Source organism: Dipodomys merriami, unplaced genomic scaffold, assembly GCF_024711535.1.
Source record: "Dipodomys merriami isolate MVZ:Mamm:240054 unplaced genomic scaffold, mDipMer1.0.p SCAF_33, whole genome shotgun sequence".
NCBI lineage: Eukaryota > Metazoa > Chordata > Mammalia > Rodentia > Heteromyidae > Dipodomys > Dipodomys merriami.
In genome coordinates, this window is record NW_027204826.1 from 9,689,721 (window position 1) to 9,716,830 (window position 27,110).

Genomic DNA, 27,110 nt, shown 5'->3' on the forward strand with positions numbered 1-27,110 from the left:
GGGAGTTCACAGAGGGAACTCCGGGGAGAGGGGTGAGCTGTAGCTAGAAAGAAGCTGTTGGACGATAATGGTGATTTGGTGGATGTGCTTATGGGCACATCTTCGTGGTGTAGGCATCAATAAGATCGATGAGAGTAAAGGGGAAAGGAAGAAGGTTAAGAGTAGAGTCTAGAAGAGTCTTGACGTTGAGAAGCAACTTCTGTAATCCTAGCTACTCAGGAGGGTGAAATCTGAGGATTATAGTTCAAAGCCAGCCCAGGCAGGAAAGTCCATGAGACTCTTATCTCCAATGAACCACCAGAAAACCGGAAGTGGCATTGTGGCTCAACATGTCAGAGGGCTCACTTTGAGCAAAAAAGCTCAGGGACAGTGCCTAGGCCCTGAGTTCAAATCCCACAACCAACAAAAAGAAAAAAAGAAAGTAAGAGGGAAGGAGGGACAGCCCCACCTGTTTTATGTTGTTCTGACAAAATACCTGAATCTGAGTGTGTTATAATAGAAAGGTTTGTTTAGATCACCAGTTCTGGAGACTAAAAAGTCCAAACCACATGGCCCCAGCTCTGTGGAGGGCCTCTGGCTGCATCACCAGATCCAGGACATAGTCATACTTCTACCCCCCTCCTGTTTCCTCAGAGAGAGAGCCCATGCTAACCTGATGTCTCCAGTTAATCACCATGTCATATTCAATGCCATGACACCCCTCAGAGATCACCTACCCAGCAATAAGTTCATCCATTGGATCCGGACAGCATCCAAGGCGATGTCTTCTGTCTCTGACTCCCTCACAATCATGTACCATCATTCGATGCCTCTGGGCACATTTACTTGGTGCCTTTGCACTTAGCTCAGCACCCTTTCCTTTATGCAGACATGCACATCAATCAGAAGGCCAGCCACTTTGAATACACAAAGCTATTAATTCAAGCTAAGTATATATTTGTGCATAATATATATGACATAAGATATATAATATCCACGAGCAAAGAGCCTTCACAGGTAGCCCAGACTGCAATGAGTTGGTGTTTGTGTATGTATGACTGTGTGTTTATGTTGTGTGTGTATGACTCTGTGTGTGTGTGTGTATGTGTGTGTGTGTATGTGTGTGTGTGTGTGTGTGGTATATGACATTGCATTTATGCACCAGTGATTTTTGTTTGATTGTTGTGCTGATCCTGCCTGGGGTTTGAACTCAGGGCTTGGGCTCTGTCCTTGAGCTTCTTTTGCTCAAGGATAGAGCTCTAGCATGTGAGTTACTGCTCCACTTCTGGCTTTTTTTCTTTTCCTTTCCTTTTGGTAGTTTAGTGCAGACAAGAGTTTCATAGTCTTTCCTGCCTAGGCTGGCTTTGAACCTCAGTCCGCAGATTTCAGCATCCTGAGTGGCTAGGATTCTAGGCATGAGGCACTGGTTAGCATTAGTGTTTTGTATGTATGTATATGTGTGTGTGTGTGTATATGTATATATATTATATGTATACTCACACCCATGCTTGTGGGTATATGCTTGATGTGTATATGTATATGTGTGCATGTGTATATGCTTGTGTATGCACTAGGTATACGTAGAAACAGAAATGGAGGGTCAATATACTTGTCTTGGGCCAGGGGTAGCCTTACTACCTTTGCTAACTCTGCCTGCTGTGAATTGCAGCCTCTCGGTAGCCTGGCCCCTCCGGTGGATAGCAAAGCTACAGAGAGGGAGAAGAAGCCACCCACAGCCACCACCAAGGGGAGAGGAAAAGGGAAGGGCAAGAAGAAAGGGAAAGTGAAGGAGGAAGTAGAGGAAGAAACGGATCCCCGGAAGATCGAGCTGCTGAACTGGGTACGTGGGAAACCTCCTCATCTGGTTCTTGGGACCAGGGAAACCAGAGTTTGCATCACCTCTCTTCCTAAAGGAAGAGATAGTTCTTTTGTTGTTGTTGTTGTTTTGTTTTGTTTTGTGCTAGTATTAGGGCTTCAACTCAGGGCCTGGGCACTGTTCTTTAGCTTTTTTGCTCAAGGCTGGCAACTCTACTTGAGCTGCAGCTCTACTTCCAGCTTTTTGGTGGTTAGTTGGAGATAAGAGTCTCATGTCTGCCTGGGTTCGTTTCAAACTTCAATCTCAGATCTTAGTCTTCTGAATAGTTAGGATTACAGGAGTGAACCACCAGCACCTAGCTCAACTTATTTTTAGAAGGAAAGAATCCAGTAGGTCCCAATGGCGCACGCCTATAATCCTAGCTACTCAGGAGGCTGAGATCTGAAGCTCACAATTCAGAGTCAGCCTGGGCAGGGAAATTCATGAAACTCTTATCCCCAGTTCACCAGCAAGAAGCCAGAAGTAGAGGTGTGTCTCAAGTGGTAGAGAACCAGCTTTGAGCAAAAAAAGCTAAGGAATAGTGTTCAAGCCCTGAGTTCTAAACCCAGAACTGGCGTGTATACACGTGCACGTGTGTGTTCACACACACACACAATCTTCTACAAGGTTTGCTAGAACTAAGCAGTACCAAGCTGAGAAGAAAGGACAAAAGAGATGAGGTGTGTTTACAGAAGCAAAACATCAAAGACCCATGGTCTGAGGGTGAACCTGAAAGGTAGAGCCCCAGGTTAGATTCCACCACTGGGGAATATAAAAGCATAGAGAACCATATTCAAAATAGTCCAGGCTCCTCTGTGGGGTGGGGGGCTCAGAATACCCTCTCTGTGTTCTTTCCAATCTACCTCCTGACTGGTATTTCCGTAATACAGGTGAATGCTTTGGAGCAAGCCATGCTGGATGCTCTAGTCTTAGATCGAGTTGACTTTGTGAAGCTCCTGATTGAAAATGGAGTGAACATGCAGCATTTCCTCACCATTCCCAGGCTGGAGGAGCTGTATAACACAGTGAGTGTCCCACAAGGAGGGAGGGTGCGAAGAGCTAGCCCTCAGAATCCTTTATCCTTGTTGCCCATTGCGCAAAACTGTGGCATCAGGGGGACAAGGTTTCAGCCCAGAGGTTCATGCTGAATAAGAGCAGGTTGCCATGTCTCCCTGGTGGTTTGGCATAGCTATGTTCCCATCAAGTTCTGCCATGCCTTTCCAGGCAGTACCTTCTGCCATAGGCTTATACCCTGATTAAACCCATCGTAAGTCAAAGGTATCATCAAGTCAAGAATGCATTCACAGCTAAGCTACCGAATACCATAGTTTAGCAATGTAACGCTATACAATGTTCCACCTGCAATTATGGGGCTGGCCTAGGAGTGGCAGGTTGTAGTCTCTGCCCAGCACAGAGAGGAGGTTGGGCAGACTATCTTTAGCCAAAGGAAAAGGTTAAAAAAAAAGTGTAGTTTCTTTTAAATGTACAAATTGCTTTTGCACCATCATAAAACCTAAAAATCCAAAGTCGAACCACCTTCAGAGACTTTCCAGAATAAAAGCTACACTTGGGAAGTGAGAGACTCTCACTGAGTTGTTAGCAGACTACAACATTACTAGATGGTCAGTTGATTTTCTTTGCAATCATCATGTTTTTATGAGGCTTCAGTGAAAAACACAGATCTCATCCAGGTGCCAGTGGCTCACGCATGTCATTCTAGCTACTCAGGAGGCTAAGAGCTGAGGATCTGGTTTGAAGCCAGCCCAGGCAGAAAAGTCTAGGAGACTCTTATCTCCAATGAACCACCAAAAAAGCCAGAAGTGGAGCTGTAGCTCAAGTGGTAGAGCACTAACTTTAAGTGAAAAAGCTAAGGGACAGCACCCAGGCCCTGAGTTTAAGCCCTATGTACTGGCACACACCTGCAAAAATAAAATTATATACATCACAACAAGGATCTCTGCTATATTAGGATGGAAGTGATTTGAATGAAATCTCCATTGGTTATATTATCATAATATGTATTTGGATAATTTATGCTCCCTTCACCCTCCTGAGATTTTTCAATGACAGAAATGGCAATCACTTGCTATTAACCTTATGTAAATATTTCAAAAATAAATCAAGAAAAATAGTTGTTCACATATATTTGCTCACAATCGATACTTCCTTACTCCAACCAGTTTTGTCTTTAAAACGGAAACAGGTCAAAAAGGGATTATGCCCCACTTTTATAAATCATTAATTCTACAAAAGAGGGAAGAAGAATTTTGTCCCAGGAGTTGAAGAGGAAAACTAAACTTGATATAGCCAATTGCTTCTCTTTCAGAGACTGGGCCCACCAAACACACTCCATCTGCTGGTGAGGGATGTAAAAAAGGTCAGTCCGTCCACAGTTTTACAATCCTTACTATTGACATCTTTTACTAAACATTTCTTAAAAAGCAATGATTAAGGCTGGGAAGGTGGCTCAGTGGTAGAGGGCTTGCCTCGCATGCATGAGACCTTGGGTTCAACTCCTCAGCACCACATAAACAGAAAAAGCCGGAAGTGGCACTGTGGCTCAAGTAGTAGAGACTAGCCTTAAGCTGAAGAGCTGAGGGACAGCGCCCAGACCCAGAGTTCAAGCCCCATAACAACAATAACAACAAAAGCAATGATTACTTTTGTTGCTGTTGTTGGTCACAGGGCTTGAACTTAGGGCCTGGGCACTGCCCCTGCACTTCTTTTGCTCAAGACTAGCACTCTACTGCTTTGAGCCACAGTGCCACTTCCGGTTTTCTGGTGGTTCACTGGAGGTGAAAGTCTCCTAGACTTTCCTGCCTAGGCTGGTTTTGAACCATGATCCTCAGATCTCAGCCTCCTGATTAGCTATGATTACAGGCATGAGCCACCCGTTCCCAGCTTTGATTGCTTTCTTAAACGTGTTATCTTCTTATTATTAGAGCCTCCCCTCTTTATTTCATTAACAAAAAGTTAAACTTGAAAAGAGCCAAGTTTGATGGTGCACATTTGTAATCTCAGCACTCAGAAGAGTGAAACAGGAGGATCCCAAGTTTGGGGTCAGCTTGAATTACATGGTAAGAAATAAATAAACAACAAAATTAAATACAACAAAATAAATAAAAGTTAAAAAAAAGTCCCTGAAATAACGTTATCCTTCTTAGGTTTTACATGCATCCTTACACCACAGAAACACACCGAATGACTTGATTAGGGCTGAGCAGCAGCCAGGGCAGCCTCGTTTTCTACATCTACTTTCACACCTCTGACTCATCACAGGCTCCTTCTAGAATGTTACTAAGCAGGAGGAGCTTCAGGTCACTTGGTGTGGCTCCCAGCAAATCTCACAGCTCTGGGTCCCCTCACCATTAAGGGACATGTCCTCTCCTCCCTTTCTCCTGCTACCCACGACCATAGTCTGTATTCCTGAAGGGTCTCACTCACTCAGCGTCCTGACCCAGCATTCACTCACTGTCCCCACAAGTTAGAGGATTCGGCTGGGCTTCCCCCATGAGTGATTCATTTGCTAGTCCCGGGCATACAGAGTGTAAAATGTAAGCTTATACTCTGAGCTCAAAGGAGGGAATAGGGCTCTCTCTGTCTCTTTATCTCTAGCTCTCTGTCTTTCTGTCTCCTTGTCTGTCTCTGTCTCCTTCCTCTCTCTTTTCTCTTTCCTCTATCTCTGTTTGTCTCTTTCTCCCCCTCCCATCTCTGTCTGTCTCAGAATCCTAGATAGCTTGAGTATACTTCACACAAATATTAAATCCTCTTAATAGGAAAATATGCTTCTGAAGACACTAATAGAAAAGAACCAAATAGATGGATCTGGAAATCAAGAGGGACTTCTTAGACCTCCCAAGGGGTGTGGTTATTTTCCACATAAATATTCTGATATCCATCAGGCACTGGTGGCTCACACCTGTCATCCTAGCTATTCAGGAGGCTAAGATCTAAGGATCATAATTCTAAGCCAGCCCGGGCAGGAAAGTCCAGGAGACACTTATCTCCAATGACTCACCAGAAAACCAGAAGTGGTGCTGTGGCTCCAAGTGGTACAGTGCTAGCCTTGAGTGGAAAAGCTCAGAAACAGTGCCTAGGCCCCGCGTTCAAGCCCCATGACCGACCATAAAAAAAAGTTCTGGCATCCCCCGTCCGACCCAATAGAAAGATAGATGGGGAAAATGCATCCTTGTAAGGAAGTACTTACCCTAGTTCAGGTCTAATCATTTCCTGACCTGACTTCAATGATTTCTCCCTCTGTCCTCTAGAAACCCCTTTCCCCATTCCCTGTCCCCATGTGGCAGTGGCTCACATCTATCATCCTAGCTACTCAGGAGGCTGAGATCTGAGGATGACAGTTCAAAGCCAGCCCATGCAGGAAAGCCTGTGACATATCATTAAAAAAAAAAGTGGCAGTGGAGCTGTGGCTCAAGTGGTAGAACACTAGACTAGAGTACAAAAAAAAAAAAGCTTAGAGACAGTGCCCAAGTGCTGAGTTCAAGCCCCAGGACTGGCACACGTACACAAAGTTTCCAATGTCTTCCAAAGGTCCTTCCAAGAAATATGGGCCTCGTTGGGCCTGCTTCACATTTACAGCCTTACTCTTTTTCCATACGACTGAAATCCCCATGGAGATTCCGCTGCCTGCTGATTCCCAGGCCACACCTTGCGCATGCTGGCCCTCTGCGTCCTCTGGCCCTGTGCCACTTGCAATTGGATAAACCACAGGTGTCACTTTCTCCTGAAAGCCCTTTCTTCCCCCCACTTGCAATGGCCACACCCAGGATAGAGTCAAGAATTCCTTCTCGCATTCTCCATGCTTGGCACCCGGCTGTTGAGTAAAGAGAGTCTCTTAGAGCAGAGCAGTATCTCCTTGTTGCTAATAAGACATCCCCAGCATAGCCAAGGATCTTGGTAGGAGCCACACAAACACGCAACACGAGATCGCTGCGTTTTATCCACGCGGCCATTGTGAATGGAGGCTATGTGGAACGAATTTCCCAGCAATGCATCCCAAGATGCCTACAGCCGTTGTCTTGGCTCTTTGAGATAAACATAGCAATGTGGCCATTCAGATGGTCTTTATACACAGCGGGGCCCCTTGGGTACGTCAGCTAGTCCAAGACGGGAATGAGTGATGGTGACTTCATGGGGTACCTCTCTTCAGGCCTGTTCTCTCCTGGAGGGAAATGGCTGTCCCCCAACATCCTCATATGGCATCTTTATCCTGCATGAAATCTGGCCCCTGGCTGGCTTCTCCCTGCTGTTCAAAGGATCTTTTCATCCAAGCCGATTGGCTTTTAGGCCACAGCTGTATCATCACACTGTTTCCTTCACATCTGCACGTGTCAGCTACAGCCCCGTCTGTCAGGCCAGGAACCTATTTGGCCATCCGTCCTATAGCCATGCCGCTTTCTTTCTTCGCCTTAGAAAAACTCAACTCAACTTCTGGAATGTAGTTCAACCCATCAGCTCCCTCCCTTATAGGCAAACACTACCTATTGTCTAATTCATGTTCTATTCCCTGAGCTCCCAAGTTGGGGGTAGGATGAAGACTTTTACCCAGTTATATGTGTGTGTGTGTGTGTGTGTGTGTGTGTGTGTGTGTGTGTGTGTGTGTGTGTGTGTGTGAGCGTGATGATGTCACATGTGTTCACCTCACAGGACCCCACCCTAACCTTCTTTTCTTACAGAGCAACCTTCCCCCGGATTATCACATCAGCCTCATTGACATCGGGCTGGTGCTGGAATACCTCATGGGCGGAGCCTACCGCTGCAACTATACCCGGAAGAGTTTTCGGACTCTTTACAACAACTTGTTTGGGCCTAAGAGGGTAGATCTCAATGCGGGGGGGGGGGGGGGGGGAGGGCGAGAAAGCAATGTTGGGTGCTTCCCCAGAGTGCCACATGGTTCCCTGTCATGCTTTCCTATAACTTGGCCTGTTTAAAGCCCCATCCCCAAGCACCCCTGCCCTGACTCCCTCGGTGATTTCCTCTTGTAAGGCTTCCTCAGCCCCAAAACCTAGCTTCATGCACGCTCATCCTCCATACCCCCTAGCCGAAGGGGTGCCCTTAGATCCAGAGCACCACTCTACCACGTCAGCTGCTATCATCTGCCAAAGCATGGGACACAACAGGACACTCCCTTTCCCCCACCCCCCACCACTGCCTAAAGAATTGTGACCCCATATTATCATCACAGTATCTAAGGCTCTCTGTCAACTGTCCCTACCCCAGTCCAATACATCACCCGCTCCACCAAAACCCAATTGTATTCCTATGCCCGCCAGGACTCCTTCTTCCAGTGGGTTTTTCCAAATCCTTCCCTTACCAAAAGCCCAGTTAAAATGTATTATTACCTAGCTGGGCACTGGTGGCTCATGCCTGTCATCTTAACTACTCAGGAGGCTGAGATCTAGAGAAGGAAGGTTCCAAGCCAGGAAGAAAAGTCTATAAGGATCCATCTCCAATTACTGGGCAAAATGCCAGACTGGAGGTGTGGCTTAAGTAATAGAGCACCAGCCATAAGCACAGAAGTTGAGCATGCATGAGGCTCTGAGTTTTCAAGCCTAGTATTAGTGTACGAGCATGTGCACATGCGCTCTGGCCCTCCCCCACACCCTTGTGCATGTGCATGTGTGCGCATGTGCGCGTGCACGCGCGCGCACACACACACACACACACACACACACAGAGGTCCTAACTATAATGGAGCTTTCCCATCAGCCCTGACTCCATGGCTGTCATTAGGAGCTTTGGCTGGGAACATTTTTGGTTCTCCTGCCTGCAATAGCAAGTATGTGTCTGTCTTTCTCCTCAACTGATTTTTGATGACAGAAACAATTTCCATATTCATTTATGTCTTTTCCTTGGCTACTGTCACTAATCAGTAATAAGGCAAAGCATTTTCAACTAACTGCTAGCATACATACTGACTGTTGTCTGAATAACCGATCTTTCCTCCTTTTTCATTGTGCAGCCTAAAGCTCTGAAACTTCTGGGAATGGAGGTAAGTAGAACTTAATTTTTTAAGTGATTTTATGATATCTTAGTCAACATATGTGTGTATTCAGATTATATTTAACATAAAATTGAGCAAGTTTTTCCCCCATGAATAAGTTCACTACACAACCCAGCAAAATCTACTTAAATGCCTTGACCAAATGGTATAAAAAGATCACACACATTTCTTTTTGTGCTAAACATGGGGCTTGAACTCAGGACCTGGATGCTATTCCTTGAGCTTTTTTGCTCAAGGCTAGAGCTCTACCATTTTGAGCCACAACTACTCTTCTATTTTTGGGGGGGTGGTTAATTGGAGATAAGAGTCTCATGGTCTTTCCTGCCTGGGCTGGTTTTAAGCCACGATCCTCAGATCTCAGCCTCCTGAGTAGTATAGGATTACAGATGTGAGCCACCAGTGTCTGCCTTCTTCATTCTCTTGTAGCCTTCTGCCCCCATTTCAACTGTGGGGCAGGTCTTGGTTTATCAACTTACTTTACCATCTGCAAGTGTCTAGGACTGCTTTGCTACTAACCCGTATCATTTTGTTACACATTTAGGAAGAATCATGAAAACATGTGTTTTCCCCCCCTCCCCTTAGGATGATGAACCTCCCACCAAAGGGAAGAAGAAGAAAAAGAAGAAAAAGGAGGAAGAGATCGACATCGATGTGGACGACCCGGCTGTGAGTCGATTCCAGTACCCATTCCACGAGCTGATGGTGTGGGCCGTACTGATGAAGCGCCAGAAGATGGCCATCTTCCTCTGGCAGAGAGGGGAAGAGAGCATGGCCAAGGCCTTGGTGGCTTGTAAGCTCTATAAAGCTATGGCCCACGAGTCCTCGGAGAGCGAGCTGGTGGATGACATCTCCCAGGACCTGGACAACAATTCCAAGTCAGTGTCTAGAAAATCTAAAGGTCCTAGTGAGACTTGTGTCCTAACTACTTGAGCCCTTCCCTGCAAGGATTGTTATTATAATTATATATTATATATAATTTATATATTTTTATATATTTGTATACATTTTATATACATTCATATATATTATAGTATATAGAATTTATTATATATAATTATTATGCAACAGTAATATATAATATACAATTATCATATAGATATATTAATATGTAATATAGTTATAATATTATAATACTATTATTATTATTCTCACTGAAGGACTATTATGGTTAAAGCTTTGTCCATCAAGTCAGGATTTTTTTTTCTTGTCGGTCCTAGGGCTTGAACTCAGGGCCTGGACACTGTCCCTGAGCTTTTCTGCTCAAGGCTAGCATACTACCACTTCAAGATACTTCCAGTTTTATGGTGGTTAACTGGAGATAAGAGTCTCATGGACTTTCCTGCCTAGGCTGGCTTCAAACCACAAACCTCAGATCTCAGCCTCCTGAGTAGCTAGGATTACAGGAGTGAGCCACCGGGCACCCAGCTGAGAAGCAGATTTGAGGCTAACCAAAGTTCTATTTGCTCATGGAGTCCCTGCCCTGGCCATCTCAACAAGCATTTTGCAGCAAATACCAAAGCTCCTTCCAACCCTGGACTCTGTGTCCTGCAGCTCTGTAAGTCCCTGTGAACATGAATCAAAAGAGAGAGTTCAAGGCCACCTCCACCTCTTTCTTTGCAGAGACTTTGGCCAGCTTGCTGTGGAGTTGTTAGACCAGTCCTATAAGCATGATGAGCAGATTGCCATGAAACTTCTAACCTACGAGCTAAAAAACTGGAGCAACTCAACCTGCCTCAAGCTGGCTGTGGCAGCAAAACATCGAGACTTCATTGCTCATACCTGCAGTCAGATGTTACTGACTGACATGTGGATGGGAAGGCTTCGGATGAGGAAGAACCCAGGCCTTAAGGTCAGTGTGACACAGTCATTAGACTGTGAGAACCACGGTGACAAGCGATGGAGCACACGGCTGAGCCCTGACTCCCTTCTCATGCCATTTCCCTAAAACTTCCGTGGACAGTCTTGAATGTTTCACTGTCTGTGATCGTACCGATGTAGAAGGCACAAAATGGCCCAGGGTAGGGCTAACCATCACCCAGGAGCCCTAGATTCTTGGCTAAGAAGATTATCATTTAAAATCTGTAGCGAGACCTTCAACCGTCCACATCCAAGTTTCACCTCCTCAGATTCAGCCAACCTCAGATCAAAAAACTGCATCTCAGGCCAGGTGCCAATGGCTCACACCTGTAATCCTAGCTACTCTGGAGGCTGAGATCTACTGATCATGGTTCAAAGCTAATCTGGGAAGGAAAGTCCATGAGACTCTTATCTGCAATAAATTCCCCCCACCCCCTTGACCCCAAACGCCAAAAATGGAGCTATAGCTCAAGTGGTAGAGTGCTAGCCTTGAGACAAAAAGCTCAGGGACAGTGCCTAGGCCTGGAGTTCAAGCCTCATGACTGACAAAAAAAAAGTATTCAGAAGATGCATACAGATTATGTGTGAATACTGGGCTACTAGGCATTGGGCACCCAAAGATTTTGGTAACCATGGCCTGAAAACCATCCCATATAGATACTGAGGAATTACTATACTGAGAAACTTTTCTACCATTACTGTAGCTTCAGAATCAGATTTCTTTCTCATTGTTTATAGGTTATCATGGGGATTCTCATACCCCCCACAATCTTGTTTTTGGAGTTCCGAACATACGATGATCTCTCATATCAAACATCCAAGGAAAACGAAGATGGCAAAGAAAAAGAAGAAGAGAATGTGGTTGGTGATTCTCTTGGTTCCAACTGTCCCATTGGCTCTTTTTTTTTTTTTTCTCAACTGGTGTAATTTCCTTTACTGTAAATTTAGAGCCTTTGTCAATTGGGGGTACTTTGAGACTTGGGGGTACTTTAAAGGTACTTTCTGACTTATTAAAGGTTCCCCTATCATATGCCTGCTGTGTTCTGATTTTCAGGATGCAAATGCAGATGCTGGTTCCAGAAAGGGGGATGAGGAGAATGAGCACAAAAAGCAGAAAAGCATTCCCATTGGAACAAAAATCTGTGAATTCTACAATGCTCCCATTGTCAAGTTCTGGTTTTACACAGTAAGGCCTCCTCCTTCAAATTGCCCATTAAGCCTATTTTGAATTCTGAATTATGTTGGAATATCTTAGATATTTTAAAAAGTATCTAAAATTCTTCAGTGTCCATGGCTTATTCCTGTCATCCTGAGCTACTCAGGAGGCTGAGATATGAGGATCATGGTTCAAAGCCAGTCCCTTGGGAAAGTCCATAAGAAAGTCCAATTAACCTCCACAAAGCCAGAAGTAGAGCTGTGGCTCAAGTGGGAAAGTCCTAGCCTGGAGCAAAAGAAGCTCAGGGACAGAGCTCAGGACTTGAGTTCAAGCCCCAGCACCAGCACAAAAAAAAAAAAAAAAAGAAGGAAAGGAAAAGAAAAAAGGAAAAAAATATATAAAATTGACTGTGTTAAAATGAATTATGAAAACAAAATTGGAATTAATTGGATCCTAACTTAAATAAGATCTAATATCTTGTCATATATTTATAAGTATGCAAGAAAATGGCTTTCTGAGCCCCAGATACACCATTTCAAAAGTTAAAATAATCACATTCTGTTGGCCTAAGAGGAACTATTTTTCTAAGGCCTTTAGTAATCTAAATGTAGGGACAGAAAATTAGCTTTTTTTTTTTTTTTTTTTTGGTGGAATTGGGGTTTGAAGTCTGAGCTTCCTGCTCACTCAGCTTGCTTGCTCAACTGGCACTTTCCCATTTAAATCACACCCCCAGCCTAGCTTTTCTCTGGTTAATTTAGAGATGGAGTCTCACCGACTTTTCTGCCCAGGCTGGCTTCAAACCATAATCCTCCAGAACTCTGTCTCCTGAATAGCCAGAATGACAAGTATGAGACACTGAAACCTGACTGAAAGTATGATTTTAAGACAAATAAAATGAATTAAAGAACACACTCATAGATCTCATTTTTCATTAAATGGACAGGGGCATCAATCAGCATTCTGTCACTGTATGAAGTAACTGAGATGATCAATGTATAAAGAGAAAAGGTTTGCTTTGATTCACAGTTTGGGAGGTTCTAGTTCATGATCGAGTAACCTATTAGTTTTGGAGAAAACAGTTTCCCTTGTAGACAGGGACAAAAAGAGAGAGCAAGAGAAAGGGACGAGGGTTCTAATATCCTATCCCAACCAATGAGCTACTTTGCAGTAGACTCAATCTCTTAAAGGCCCACCACCTCCCAATACAACCACAGTTCGGTACCATGCTTTTAACACCAAAGTATGGCTGAACCCAGCTCATACACTCCTGGAATAGGAAAGTAAATCAACAGCTTTCTGCTCTAAAGTGCTTGCACATTTGACCCACTTAGCAGCACACCAACTTTCTGGCCTCCTGCGGAATCCAGGAATCATGAGGGTGGCCCCTTGGAAACAAGAGTTGAGAGAGGAAAAGTTCACAGGTTAAAGTACCTTTGGGGATAACCATCCTGGCTACAGACAGTTAGTTCCAGGAGGGGTGTCTGTGGCCACATTCTGACTTGGACAGTGAAGAATGGATAATAGATCTCTGGCAGTATTCTGCCATTGAGGAAGGCCCTGGTATATGGTTCCATTGGTGATCAGGCAGGAGCAGGTGGAGAGACATGGGGGCTGGGTCCAAGCTCACAGATGGAGCAAAGGATGAAGGTTAGACAGGGGCCTGGAGAGAGCTCTGAGGGAAAGAGGCACTTCGGATGCCCAGCTTTTGGCAGCTACATGCCACCAAGCAGCTGCCACGGGTTTGTTTTCTGGAAATCTTGAAGAACAAGGAGTGGAGGTTCTCATGGCTTCATGGACAATCAGCCTTCCCACCACCCTTACCCCATTCCTCACCTCATCCCCTACCTCCAGTTCTTCCTCTTCCCTTGTCACAAAGGTTGAGCGTCTCTTGTGGCTGCTGGATATCAAAGGCTTACTGGGAATCAAGGGGCTTGAAGTCAACTTTGTGGTCCTGAGCACTTGGTTCATCCACATGTTCCTCCCTTGGTAACTTCTCACAATCTTCTTCAGCAGGAGAGAGATTCGAGAGCAACACGTGGGAGGTGGGAAGGAGTTAGGAACCTTTCTAGTCTCCCCCACCAGCAAATCATTGCAAGTGCCCCCTGAGTATCAGCATTCTTTCCCCTTGTTCGTTTCCCCATGAGGAAATCACCACCAAGAAATACCTCTTCATGCAGAAAACAAAATGGCAGAGCCCATGTCATGCTCAAGGGAGAAATGCCTCCAACCTGCCTCCAAGTTCTCTCTCCCAGCACTGGTGACGTGGAAGGAGCTATCCTCTAAATAGGGGAAAGAAAAATCCATTGTAGAAGCCCGGAGGTAGAGGTTCCCACCTGTAATTCCAGCACCTTGGGAGATAAGAGGAATGTGAGTTCTAGGCAGGGCCCTGGGCAAATTTAGTGAGACTCCTTATCTCAAAACCAAAATGCAAGCGAATGTGCTGGTGGTGCTTGCCTGTAGTCTTAGCTACTCAGAATTCTGAGAGCTGAGGATTATGGCTCAAAGCCAGTGTGGGCAGGAAACTCCGTGAGACTCTTCTCTCCAAGTAACCACCAGAAAACCAGAAATGACACTGTGGCTCAAAGTGATAGAGTGCTAGCCTTGAGCAATAAATCTCAGTGCCCAGTCCCTGAGTTCAAGCCCCAGGGACCTACAAAAAAAAAGCATACAAAAAGGCTTAGAGGTGTGGCTCAAGTAATAAGGTCTAAAGTTCAATCCCTAGTACTAGAAAAGAGAAAGAGAGAAAGGATAGAGAGAGAGACAGACAGACAGAGACAGACACAGAAACAGACACAGAGACAGAGTGAGACAGACACAGAGAGACAGAGAGACAAAGAAGAGAGAAGGAAGGAGGGAAGGAGGAAGGAAAAGACAGATAAAGGGAGGGAAAATTCAATACAGAAGATGCATCGATCTGAAAATAAAGTTTCAAAATCGAATTCTAAGGTTTATTTCCCAAAAAACCAGCCAACAGCTTTTCTTTCCTTCAGATATCGTACCTGGCCTACCTACTGCTGTTTAACTACGTCATCCTGGTGCGCATGGACGGCTGGCCCTCCTTCCAGGAGTGGATCGTGATCTCCTACATCGTGAGCCTGGCACTAGAGAAAATACGTGAGGTGATTACAGCACAGGCTTGTCCCAGCCCTGCCCACCATCGACTTCAATTTCAGGCCTTCTTCAGATGATAGCTACCACTGACTTCATCTTGGAGCCTGCCACCATCCCAAATTTATTCCATGCACTTGTTTCCCACATCAGTGACTGAATTTGAACTTGCAAAAATCCAAACACAAAGCCAAAAACATGACTTGAATGACACAAACAGGTTTGTGTGGACTTAAAAGTTAACGCCAAGGCAGTATAGTAATGGCTCACACTAGCTACTCAGGAAGCTGAGATCTGAGGATTGTGGTTCAGATCCAGCCAGGGCAGAAAAGTCCCCGAGTTCTTATCTCCAATGAACTACCAGAAAGCCGGAAGTGACACAGTGGCTCAAAGTGGTAGAGCACTAGCCTTGAGGAAAAGCAGCCTAGGGAAAGTGCCCAGACCCTGAGTTCAAGCCTCACAACCAACAACAACAACAACAAGAAGTTAAAGCCAATGCCTTAATGCTCCTCGACAATAATCAGCTGCTCAACTGGGTACAGACTTGTGTGGGGGGTGTCATTTTTCTGGGACTTTAAACTAAAAATGGAAGGATGTGGGTAACTTTTTTTGTTGTGGTGGTGGTTGGAGCTTGAGACTTGGGTTTACCCTGTGCACTTGCCGGATTGCACCCTTGGACTTTAGTACAGTAGATTTGGGGAAGGAAATCGGTAGAAGGTTCTGGAAGTTTCTCAACTGACAATGAGCAAGGGAGGGAGGTCCCAGGGAAGGGAGGAAGCTGAGTGAGGTCTGGGATCAGCCAACTATTACAGGTAATCTCCCTGCATTGGCCCTGGATTCTGGCAAATCTATGCTATCTTGAGATAAGGGAGAGTTTTCCACCTATGTCAGTCTTTTGGCAGCTACCACGGAGGTGGCTCCAATTGCCGAAGGGCAAGCCTCCCAGAAAGGGGAAAGGTTTCTAGGACCACCAGCACTGGGCAGAGTGGGCATGCCCATCTGATAATTAAAAAAAAAAAAAAACATTCCAGAGAGGTGGGTGGGGCCCAGAGGATCTGCTATAAGAGAAAGAACGAGATTTTCAGCTAGGTGTTGAAAAAAGGATAGACGCTTTGACTCATACCTCAGGGCTCAAAGGGAGAGCCAAGAAGGCAATTTCTGCCCACAGAAGAGGGCCAGGAACTTTTGTCTCTCAGATCACCCACAGGTGATTTCACAACTCTATTCACTGGTCAAGGGAAAGTGTGTACACAAGCGAAAAAACGACCCTGATACAGAACCCACTGGGTGCTGGTGCCTCACATCTGTAACCCTAGCTACTCAGGAGTCTGAGATCTGAGGATCGAGGATTGAAACCAGCCCAGGCAAGACAGTCCATGAGACTCTTAACTTCAGATAACCACCAACAAGGGTAGAGCACCAGCCTAGAGCAAAGTTTAAAAAAAAAAAAGCCAACAAAGAGCTTGAGGCCCTGAGTATAAGCCCTAGTACTAGTATGTACACACACACACACACACACACACACACACAGAGAGAGAGAGAGAGAGAGAGAGAGAGAGAGAGAGAGAGAGAGAGAGAGAGAGAGAGAGAGAGAAGTGTGTGCACGCCCACGCAAGCATACAGCCAATTTCCTAGCCTTTCTCCAGTGGATACAAAACTAATACTATTATTCTGTGGTTACTTTGATGCTTTTAATGAACTGGAAATTGGCTTGATAACCTCATCCAAGTAGAATGAAGTCTAATCAGAAACTAAGAAACTAAGACTTTTGCAAGTCAGAACAGTACATCCCATCATCTTCTAGGATCACTCTTGCATTCCTAGTGAGGCTCCATTCAAATTCTGAGATTGCTAAAACCAGTACTTTCCAAGGGTTCTCCCTCACATCTCTAGATCTATGTAGTCCTTATTAATTTTCCGATATCCACCAAGATGCTGGTCTTTACCTTAGGTGTCTGCCCTTCAATTACAGTAGAGGGAGAGAGAGTGCAACTGTCAGCTAGTATACATGGCTTGTTACACTAATACACAGCCAGGTGCTGGTAGCTCATGCCTGTAATCCTCACTATTCAGGAGGCTGAGATCTAAGGATTGCAGTTCAGAGCCAGTGTGGGCAAGATCTGTGAAACTCTTCTCTCCAATTAACCACCAGAAAACCAGAAGTGGAGTTGTGGGCTCAAAATGGTAGAGAGCTAGCCTTGAGCAAAAAAGCTCACAGACAGTACCCTGCCCCCGTGTTCAAGCCCCATGATCAACCAATCAAAAACTGAACTAAACTAAACTAAAATAGTAAGCCCTTCCATGTTGGCTTCTCCAATCCTGGGGTCCTGAAATCTACCCACAATTTCCAGAACTAAACGGGTACCACAGCCAATCATTCTATGCGGCTGTACATTTTCCGTTTCTCCCTGTAGAAGTCACCGTTTAACCAGTGGTGAAAGGATACTATTTGGGGCACATCTGGTTCAATGTTCCCATGAGTTTTCATGTCAAAGCTGCAAAGGAACTCTGGCAAAGCAACATTTCCTTGTCTCCGTCTATCATCCCCACCCAATTCATTCCTGCTATCTACATCTAGAATCTGACTTATATATAAGTTCTATGCAAGTCTAGAATTGGCAGCAACAAGCATGTGTGTCCAGATAAAAAAATCAAATAACAACTGCTTTCATTACAGCCAGAAGGAGACCATTTAGAAGGCATTTCCTGAGAGCTTATAAAACCCTGAATCTAAGAATGCAGAGGATCTCATGGAATTTCCCTTTCTAGATATCTCCCTCTGCCTGAGATTCGTGTTTACTCATCTCACTCTGGAAAGGGACCAGAAGCCCTGGAATGTTCCACCCGTCTTATCTTTCCAAGATGCTAAGGAAAGACAAGACTTCTAAGAAGGGCCTCTCTGTTGAATGTTCTCTTTGTTTGTTTCAGATCCTCATGTCAGAACCCGGCAAACTCAGTCAGAAAATCAAAGTATGGCTTCAGGAATACTGGAACATCACAGACCTTGTGGCCATTTCCATGTTCATGGTTGGAGCCATTCTTCGCCTACAGAACCAGCCATATATGGGCTATGGCCGGGTCATCTACTGTGTGGACATCATCCTTTGGTATATCCGCGTCTTGGACATTTTTGGTGTCAACAAGTATCTTGGCCCTTATGTGATGATGATTGGGAAGATGGTTAGTAATGGCTTCCTATGAGTAACCAGAGCTATTTCAGTTGTGGTTAGGACAGTAGGATCAGGTCTCGGGTGTGGCTTCCTTTGGTTTCATTTGGTCCTTGTTTTGTAGTTAGTTTCTCACAGAAAATATTCTTTGCTTTGAGTTACACAGTTCACCTGTGTATCTTAAATAATCCTCAGTAGGAAAACAAGAATTGAAGGCCTATTGTCATGTAGTTTTCCCAGCTACCAATCATAAGAAACAAATAATATGTAATTATATTTATAATATATAACATATATAAAGTAGTATATGTATATACATGCACACACGTGTGTGTGTGTGTGTGTGTGTGTGTGTGTGTGTGTGTGTGTGTGTGTGTGTCCTAAGCTAGGGGCTAGTGGCTCATATTTGCAATCCTAGCAACTCAGGAAGCTAAGATCTGAGGATCACAGTTCAAAGCCAGACCAGACAGGAGACTCCGGTCTCCAATTAACCAAACTATCACAATGAACAGAGAAGAGAAGCCAGCAAGAAAGACTAGGAGCAGATGAAGACAGCAATGTTCTAGAATAAGACATATACTTGCATGGAGGAGACAAAGTCTAGTAGCCCATGGATGGAAAGGAAAGAAGGGAAAGAGGTATTCTTCATCCTAAATATGCAATCATGGAACTTTTAGAGTCAGCCATATAATGAACCAGTGTGAACGTGGTTCAGCGGTGAAGAATGTAAGAGACTTTACGGGGTTCTCTCCGCAGATGATTGACATGCTGTACTTTGTGGTCATCATGCTGGTTGTGCTGATGAGTTTTGGTGTAGCCCGTCAGGCCATTTTGCACCCTGAGGAGAAGCCTTCTTGGAAACTGGCCCGCAACATCTTCTACATGCCTTACTGGATGATCTACGGAGAGGTGTTTGCAGACCAGATTGACCGTAAGACTAGAATTCATAGTAAGATTCTCTTCCCTGCTTCTAGGGCAGATGAATGAGATAACATGTATTCATATAGCAAGAACTTATTTTTCACACTGCCATAGACATCAAATAAGTACATATCATGAAGTATCAATTTTGTGACATGGTTTATGTCTCGCTCTTTTTTCTCTCTCTAAATCATTCATTAGAAGTCTGCAAGAGGCCAGGTGCCAGTGGCTCAGGCCTGTAATCCTAACTACTCAGGAGGGTGATATCTGAGGATCTCAATTCAAAGCCAGCCCAAGCAGAAAAGTCTGTGAGACTCTTAACTTCAATGAACCACCAAAAAACCAGAAGTAGAGCTGTGAGTCAAGTGGTAGACAGCCAGTCTTGAGTGAAAAAGCTAAGGAATAGGGTCCTGGCCCTGAGTTCAAGCCCCAGTATTGGCACACATGTACAAAAAGAGTCTGAAAGTCTCAGATCTCTTAAGCTGGACCTGTGGGACATCGTGTCACACAAATGGAGTGCCAATGCCAATATCTTAGTTTTCCTTCAACCCCAGGATCTTCATATCCAGGAGGAAAGCTAGTGGGGTGCAGCAGAGTAACTCATGACTCATGTAGCCTTCTTCAGGCCATCAAAGCCCACTTCCATAGAGCTGCCCTTTCCCTTTTCATGACTGTTATTTTCAAATATTTTTTTATCTGGGCACTGGTAGCTCACACCTGTCATCCTAGCTCCTCAGGAGGCTGAGTCCTGAGGATCTCAGTTCAAGGCCAACACAGGCAGGAAAAGCCATGAAACTCCAATAAACCACCAGAAAACTGGAAGTGGCGCTGTGGCTCAAGAGGTAGAGCACTAGCTTTGAGCTGAAGAGCTGAGGGACAGTGCCCAGGCCCAGAGTTCCAGCCCTATGACCGACAAAAAAAATTAATTTATTTTAACTGCCATATAATTTTTCATGTTCATGGGTTCCAATGTGATGGCTTTTGTGTGTGTATGTGCCAATACTGGGGGGCTTGAATCAAAGACTTCACCCTCTTGCTTAGCTTTTTTACTCAAAGGCTGTTGTTCTACTACTTCAGCCATCCCTCCACTTCTGGCTTTTTGCTGGCTAGTTGGTGGTAATAGTCTAATGGTTTGTGTACCCTTGCTGGTTTTATTCATGATCCTCAGATCTTAGTCTCCTGTGTAGCTGGGATTACAGGCGTGAGCTCCTGACACTCAGCTTCCAATGGGAAGATTTAATATATGCAGACAAGGTGTGCTATTTTTTTTTTAATTTGTGGACAGTAATCTAGATGTGAGCAGAGGAAATAAACCACAATCCTGAATGGATTTCTGGAAACAATAGGCCCCAGCTTGTTTGTAGGCTGAGCTGGTAGATCTCAGTATCTCCTATGTTAAAGGGATGTGAATTTCAAATGCTCTTGCATCTACTTCACCAGGACATTTCAGGCTCCACCAGTGAAAGAGGCCATTCAGTCCTATTTTCATGTCAGTATCAACCTTCTCATTTACATGTTATGTGCTTTTATTCCAAAGGGTCATGAGTTGATAGCAGGTCTGCTGCTTCATTTTTTTTTTTTTTGGTGGGTCCTGGGGCTTGAACTCTGGGCTTGGGCACTGTCCCTGCGCTCTTCAGCTCAAGCTTGAGCCACAGCGCCACTTCCAGTTTTCTAGTGGTTTTTATTGGAGATAAGAGTCTCATGGACTTTCCTGCCTGGGCTGGCTTTGTACTGCGATCCTCAGATCTCAGCCTCTTGAGTAGCTAGGATTACAGGCATGAGCCACCAGCTCCCGGCTGGTCTGCCACTTCTTGAGCCCTGCTCTTTGTGAATAGAAAGCCTTGAACATCCTCCTTTCACACAAAACAGAGGTGTCTGTAGACACGGAACGTTCTATCTAGCTTTTATAACAACAATATCACAGCTGTGGTAAAGTCAACATTGATTGTGTTTATGAACTAAAATATAAAGTCTAATTTGGATTCAAAAGCATATTAGAGCCAGGCACCGAGGGCTCATGCCTATAATCCTAGCTGTTCAGAAAAGTTTGAGACCTAGAGGATCTCTGCTCAAAGCCAACCTGGGAAGAAAAATCCATAAAACTCCATCTCCAATGAATCGGCAAAATGCTGAATTAGAGGCATGGTTCAAGTGGTAAGAGCATCTACTATGATCAAGATAGCTGAGTGAGAGTGGGAGGCTCTGACACAAAAAATATAAATGTAAAAGCATATTAGTCTCAGGGAAGGTGTGATGGTACACAACTGTAATCCCAGCTACATGAGAAGCAGAAGTAGAAGGATCAGGGTTTGAAGCCGGCCCTGGGTAAAAAGCACAAGGCCCTTTCAAAAAAATAAAATGGGGCTGGGAACTCTACTAAGGACTGTCTAACAAGTATGAGTTCAAATCCCAGAACTACCAGTAGGAAAAAAGCATATTAGCTTTTAGGCATATTAGCATATTAGGTAAAACATGCATTGAAAAAATCCTGGACTCTAGTTATCAACTATAATACTTTTATTGCTGGTGGTTGATTTTTTTTTTACTCATTCATTTCAGTAATTAGAGAAGATAAAGATGGATACAAAAAGTTCTATTGCTTTCAATAACGCCATTAAATGTAGGGTTTCAATTCTTGATCTAGTATGTAATAATTTTTGGATCTATTTGTGATGATTTGCTGTTTGTGTTAGAATATTTAAGATGCTTGGTTTGGTTAAACCCTAAGTTAAAAACAACCATCTGCCAGTTATGTGTCTTTTTCACAGTATTTTTAACATGAAAGCTTTTGCTGTTGCTTATGGACCTAAAAAATAATGAGATACATTTCAGGGACTTGAAAATGGATACAAATCTGAGCAAAGCTCTATGTATCTAAGCATGAATCTCTAATCCCCAAGCTTCACATCTTTGTATTTTCTTCCAGGAAAGCAGTTTTTGTGCTAGTGCATGGTCTGACTTCCTTCTCAACTGTTCTGTTTTCTCTCTCCTTCCCTTCCATCACAACTGAAAAAACAAAATCTGCTGTGGAATCACTATGCAGTGTACGCCATGGAAATTAATCGTAAGTTCATTTGGCATTGAGAAATCAGTTTGTGAAAATGTGTTCATTAAATAGTCTTTAACTTCACTAGTTACTGATAATCTTATACTGTTTTCAAGTAGGTCTTCTGTCCTCTAGTGACAAAAGGTATGTGTGTGTGTGTGTGTGTGTGTGTGTGTGCGTGCACGCACACGTGCGCACGTGCATGCCAGACCTCAGGTTTAAACTCAGGGCTTGAGCATTGTCCCTTAGCTTTATTTGCTCAAAGCTAGTACTCCATGACTTGAGCCACATCTCTACTTTTGGCTTTTTGCTGGGTGATTGGTTATGGAACTCTAAGACTGCCCAGACTGGCTTCGAATCTCAGTCCTCAGATCTCAGCCTCCTGAGTAGCTTGAATTACAAGCATGAGCTGCTGGTGCCTGGTTTGGTGAGTGCTTTTTAAAACTATAAGTAAAATGTAAGCAGACTATATAAATTCAGTGTTGGTGCCATTCTATTTTTCTCCCTTTTGGGAAATAGGGCTCCTAGGATGGAAGTGGCATTTCAAATAAGCAGAGGAATGGATGTTTGAAGGTAGTGGGAACTGCTCACATCTCAAAACAATATAATTTTTAAACTGAATGCATATGTGTAATCAAGGAAATAATCAGTAGATAGCAGAAGCGGATGTTAAATAATCAGAACTTTATATAATAGATAACAATATGGAAGACTCTGAAAAAATAGATTTATCTGTTTAATCATTACGTGAAAAGGCATCAGGTAATGAGGAAATGTTTACTAATATAACAGGCCAAGCATGAATGTGCAGGAAAGTGTTTTCTTACCCTCTTCTTTATATGGATTAATTTTTTTTTTTGCTGGGGAAATTAATGTTTATGAGACAAAAAAAAAAATCACATCAAAATAGAAATAGGAGCCAGGCATCAGGGGTTTACACCTGTAACCCCAGCTACTCAGGAGGCTGAGATGTGGAGACTTTCCCTTTGAACTCAACCTGGGCACACAAATCGGAGACTCCTATCTCCAATGAACCAACAACAGAAAAACAGGCTGGAGGCGTGGCTCAAGTGGTAGAGCACTACCTATGGGCATGGAAGACAAGCAAGCTCAAGGCTCTGAGTTTAAACCCTGCCCCTGTCCCCCCAAAAAAGGGGAAAAATAAGTTCTTTCATAAGACATTTAACAGATTATTTATAGTGATTGCATGTTGTTTTAAAAACAAGCACAGGCAGGCAAGCTTTTCTTTCAGCTCCTTGCGGTGAAAACCTCTATGATGAAGAGGGCAAACGTCTGCCTCCCTGCATCCCCGGTGCTTGGCTTACTCCTGTCCTCATGGCCTGCTACCTGCTAGTGGCAAACATCCTGCTTGTCAACCTGCTGATTGCTGTTTTCAAGTACGTGTCCTTTTTGTTAATTATGCGACAGATTTTTTTTTCCGTTGAAATCTCAGCAAAATCTCACACGGTGTATGTTTCTAGATAGCTTCACTAGCGCTATTATGGTATTTATCTATGTTTATGCCAGTCTTGAGACTTCAGATTCACTCATCAAGAGATGGCCTAAGCACCATCCCTTAGCTGGTACTATACTGCTCTAGCCACACTTCTGGGTTTTTGCTGGTTAATTGGAGATAGGAGTCTTAAGAACTTTGCTGCCGGGGATGGCTTTGAACCACAATCTTCAGATCTCAGCCTCCTAAGTAGCTAGGATAACAAGTGTGAGCCACTGGTGCCCAACCAAGCTATTAAATGGATTGAATTTTTACAGTCGTTTGGGGTTTTTTTTCCGACCAAATTTAATAATGTTAATATATTCGCAACTCATGAGTCAACACTTAAGTACATTTAAATTTAATCTTGGTTTGTATTTTAGTACTTAGTGTATCTTGTAATCTAATGAAAATATTTTATTAAGCTGAAGGCTCCCGGGATAAAGAAGTTTTGATCAAGTTGTGCATTTATTTTTCATTATCAGAGGCACAAAAACAATGTTAATTTCATAAGCTGTTACAATTACTATAATACTATGGAAAATATCTTATCACTTTTGGAATCATAGCATAAGTAAAACAAATAGACTTAAATTAGAAAATCAGGCTTATTTCATAACTTATCCATTTGGCCTGATGCATTAACTATGTTGATAATGCTTAATAAATGTTGAGAACGTTTTTTAGCTTCTAATATGAAAAATACAAGAGCAAGAATTCCCTTTATAGAAATATGAAATTGGCCGGGCACCAGTGACTTGTGTTTGTAATCCTAGCTATGTGAGAGGCTGAGATCTGAGGATCATGGTTCAAAGCCATCCTGGGCAGCAAAGTCTGTGAGACTCTTATCTCCAATTAAGCCCCAGAAAACTGGAAGTGGATCTGTGACTCAAAGTGTTAGAATGCTAGACTCCAGTAAAAGCAGCTCAGCGACACCCCCAGACTCTTATATATATCAAATAAATTCATACAAGCATATGAATTAGTAAAGGTCACTTTGGTGGTTGTTTTTTTCTAAAACATCAGCGTCTATCAATTTAATATGCCTAATTTATATTTATATTAGTAAAATGTCCTTGAGCATAGATAATTCACATTGGTAAATTTTAAAAAAATTAGGTAATCAAGGAATGAGTATTGAGTGACAATGTATTTTTATTTCAACCTGAGTAACTGATTGATCTGGCAAATTACAATATAAAGTAAAGTAAGCGGGCTGGGAAGGTGGCTCAGTGGTAGAGTGCTTGCCTAGCATGCATGAGGTTCTGGGTTCGATTCCTCAGCACCACATAAGCAGAAAAAAAAAAGCCAGAAGTGGCGCTGTGGCTCAAGTAGTAGAGTGCTAGCCCTGAGCTGAAGAGCTGAGGGACAGCGCCCAGGCCCAGAGTTCAGGCCCCACAACTGGACCAAAAAAAAAAAAAAAAAAAAGAAAGTAAAATAAGCAACTTAAAAAAAATGTCTTCTTTTTAAAGCAATACCTTCTTTGAAGTCAAGTCAATATCCAATCAGGTGTGGAAGTTCCAACGATATCAGCTGATCATGACATTTCACGACAGGCCTGTCCTACCCCCACCGATGATCATTCTGAGCCACATCTACATCATCATTATGCGTCTCAGCCGCCGCTGCAGGAAGAAAAGAGAAGGCGACCAAGAGGAACGGGATCGTGGATTGAGTATGTGTCCAACTCTTTGTTTTATCTTCATAGACCTGTATGAAAGTCACACTCCCTTCCAACTGCTGTGCTTCTTCACAGTGCTTCTTGTTTTCTGTAGATTTTATTCTAGTTTTGTTCATTTATTTGGCACTATTGCTGAAAGCCACCTGCTGGAGATGAGAAACTGAGTTCTTGAAAATCATCTCTTCTAGCCAAGCACTCGTGGCTCATGCCTGTAAGCCTAACTACTCAGGAGACTGAGATCTAAGGACTATAGTTCAAAGCCATCCCAGGAAGGAAAAGTCCATGAGACTCCTTTTTTTTTTCCAATGAAGCACCAAAAAGCTGGAAGTAAAGGTGTGGCTCAAGTGGTAGAGTGTCAGCCTTGAGTGAGTATCCAGGCCCTGAGTTCAAGCCCCAGGACCAGTAGAAAAAAAAAGGAAGGAACGAAGGAAGGAACGAAGGAATTTCTTCTATATACATCTCTATGCATATCTACTGTTCCTTTGAAAATGTTTTATTGCATCTCAAGATGAGAGACTATTCTAGGGTTGACTTCATTCATAAAATACATAGGAAAGATTTTCCAGAAAATACTACTTTCCCAATAGATATTTTTTATTAGAAGGTGAGCCATTTTGCTCCATTATAAAGATGGTTGCTACAGATGGCAGTCTTTCTTGGAGAGATGGTTACTAATCTTGTGAGAGATGGTTACTAATTGGAGGTCAGGGAACTGCCTGCCTCCCCTTGTTTTCTCCCCCCTCCCTTCCCAATACAGTATGGAGCTGGGTTACAGTAAGGCTGAGAAATTCCCAAGGATTCTTCCCTCAGCTGCCTGTCTCATCACGTGACCCACATCTCTTCCTTTACCCAGAGCTGTTCCTCAGTGATGAGGAGCTGAAGAGACTGCATGAGTTCGAGGAGCAATGTGTGCAGGAGCACTTCCGGGAGAAGGAGGATGAGCAGCAGTCATCCAGCGATGAGCGCATCCGGGTCACCAGTGAGAGGTGGGTTTAACCAGCCTGTTAGACCCAAGGATTTGCAGTCTCCTGGACCCCAAGTCTAATGGGGGAGGCCACAGTTCTTCTCAACATGCACTCTGTGCTCTTCAGTCCTATTCACCCTTTGTATGTTAGTGAGTTTTTTCCCCCAATACAACAGAAAATTTGTAGGCCAGGATTGTATTTGGCATCTAGAAGTGATGGACAGCATTTACTGAAAATATTAGGGCAAAACAAACAAAACACAAAACCCTAGACAGTTCTTGGCCACCTTCAGCTTCTCCTCAAGTAGAAGCACACAGTACCGTGTTTACTGGAAAGTTCTGTATTCGTGGAGAGAACAATGAGCTAGAGGAAGCCATCTTTTCTTCCTGCTCTTGGACATGCTGTGCTTTTGCGAAGCATGGCGTTCTCTGGACTGACCCCTCATCCTGCCTAGCTGCTTAGCAACTCCTCAGAAATACCCTTCCCAGCCTCACAGGGCAGAGGTAAAGGCTCCAGTTTCTGTGCTCCCATGGCAGGGGTATGGTTAGAGAGGAAGTGGGAGGTGGGATCTGATTTCCTCATTGAGGACAGGATCTGCATTTCAGATACCTTCACATCTTCAGTTTCCAGCAAAATCAGCACAAGCCACATGATGAAGCTTAATAATGACTGAGCGCCAGTGGCTCACACCTGTAATCCTAGTTACACAGGAGGATGAGATACGAGGAGCAAGGTTCCCAGCCAACCCGGGGAAGGAAGGTCTGTGAGACTCTTATCTCCAATGAGCCACCAACAAGCCGGGAGCAGAGCTATGGCTCAAGTGGTTGAGAGCTAGCCTTGAGCAAAATAGCTCAGGGACAGT

The 27,110-nt window shown here is 43.9% G+C and overlaps 1 protein-coding gene and 1 long non-coding RNA gene across 3 annotated transcripts in view; one reads left to right on the forward strand and one right to left on the reverse strand.

The window, feature by feature from the left end:
- Trpm1 (transient receptor potential cation channel subfamily M member 1) overlaps positions 1-27,110 on the forward strand; it is a 74,259-nt gene that overhangs the window by 37,113 nt on the left and 10,036 nt on the right. Inside the window, exons 11-26 of the mRNA XM_070043104.1 lie at positions 1,649-1,819; positions 2,725-2,859; positions 4,161-4,211; positions 7,528-7,668; positions 8,814-8,843; positions 9,438-9,730; positions 10,476-10,704; positions 11,451-11,573; positions 11,767-11,898; positions 14,859-14,987; positions 17,905-18,156; positions 18,900-19,074; positions 22,108-22,128; positions 23,363-23,507; positions 25,075-25,277; positions 26,137-26,269. Of these exons, the coding sequence (XP_069899205.1) occupies positions 1,649-1,819; positions 2,725-2,859; positions 4,161-4,211; positions 7,528-7,668; positions 8,814-8,843; positions 9,438-9,730; positions 10,476-10,704; positions 11,451-11,573; positions 11,767-11,898; positions 14,859-14,987; positions 17,905-18,156; positions 18,900-19,074; positions 22,108-22,128; positions 23,363-23,507; positions 25,075-25,277; positions 26,137-26,269 (2,363 nt within the window). The remainder of the gene's footprint in view (positions 1-1,648; positions 1,820-2,724; positions 2,860-4,160; positions 4,212-7,527; positions 7,669-8,813; positions 8,844-9,437; positions 9,731-10,475; positions 10,705-11,450; positions 11,574-11,766; positions 11,899-14,858; positions 14,988-17,904; positions 18,157-18,899; positions 19,075-22,107; positions 22,129-23,362; positions 23,508-25,074; positions 25,278-26,136; positions 26,270-27,110) is intronic.
- The window catches only part of LOC138842013 (uncharacterized), a 43,886-nt gene that overhangs the window by 3,153 nt on the left and 13,623 nt on the right, over positions 1-27,110 (reverse strand). Inside the window, exons 2-5 of one of the 2 annotated variants that reach the window (XR_011376561.1) lie at positions 14,868-14,969; positions 14,034-14,147; positions 13,714-13,872; positions 717-858 (exon numbers count right to left, since the gene is read on the reverse strand). This is a non-coding gene — a long non-coding RNA (uncharacterized lncRNA). Of the gene's footprint in view, positions 1-716; positions 859-13,701; positions 13,873-14,033; positions 14,148-14,867; positions 14,970-27,110 lie in introns of both variants that reach the window. The other variant, XR_011376560.1, reaches the window with a different exon arrangement.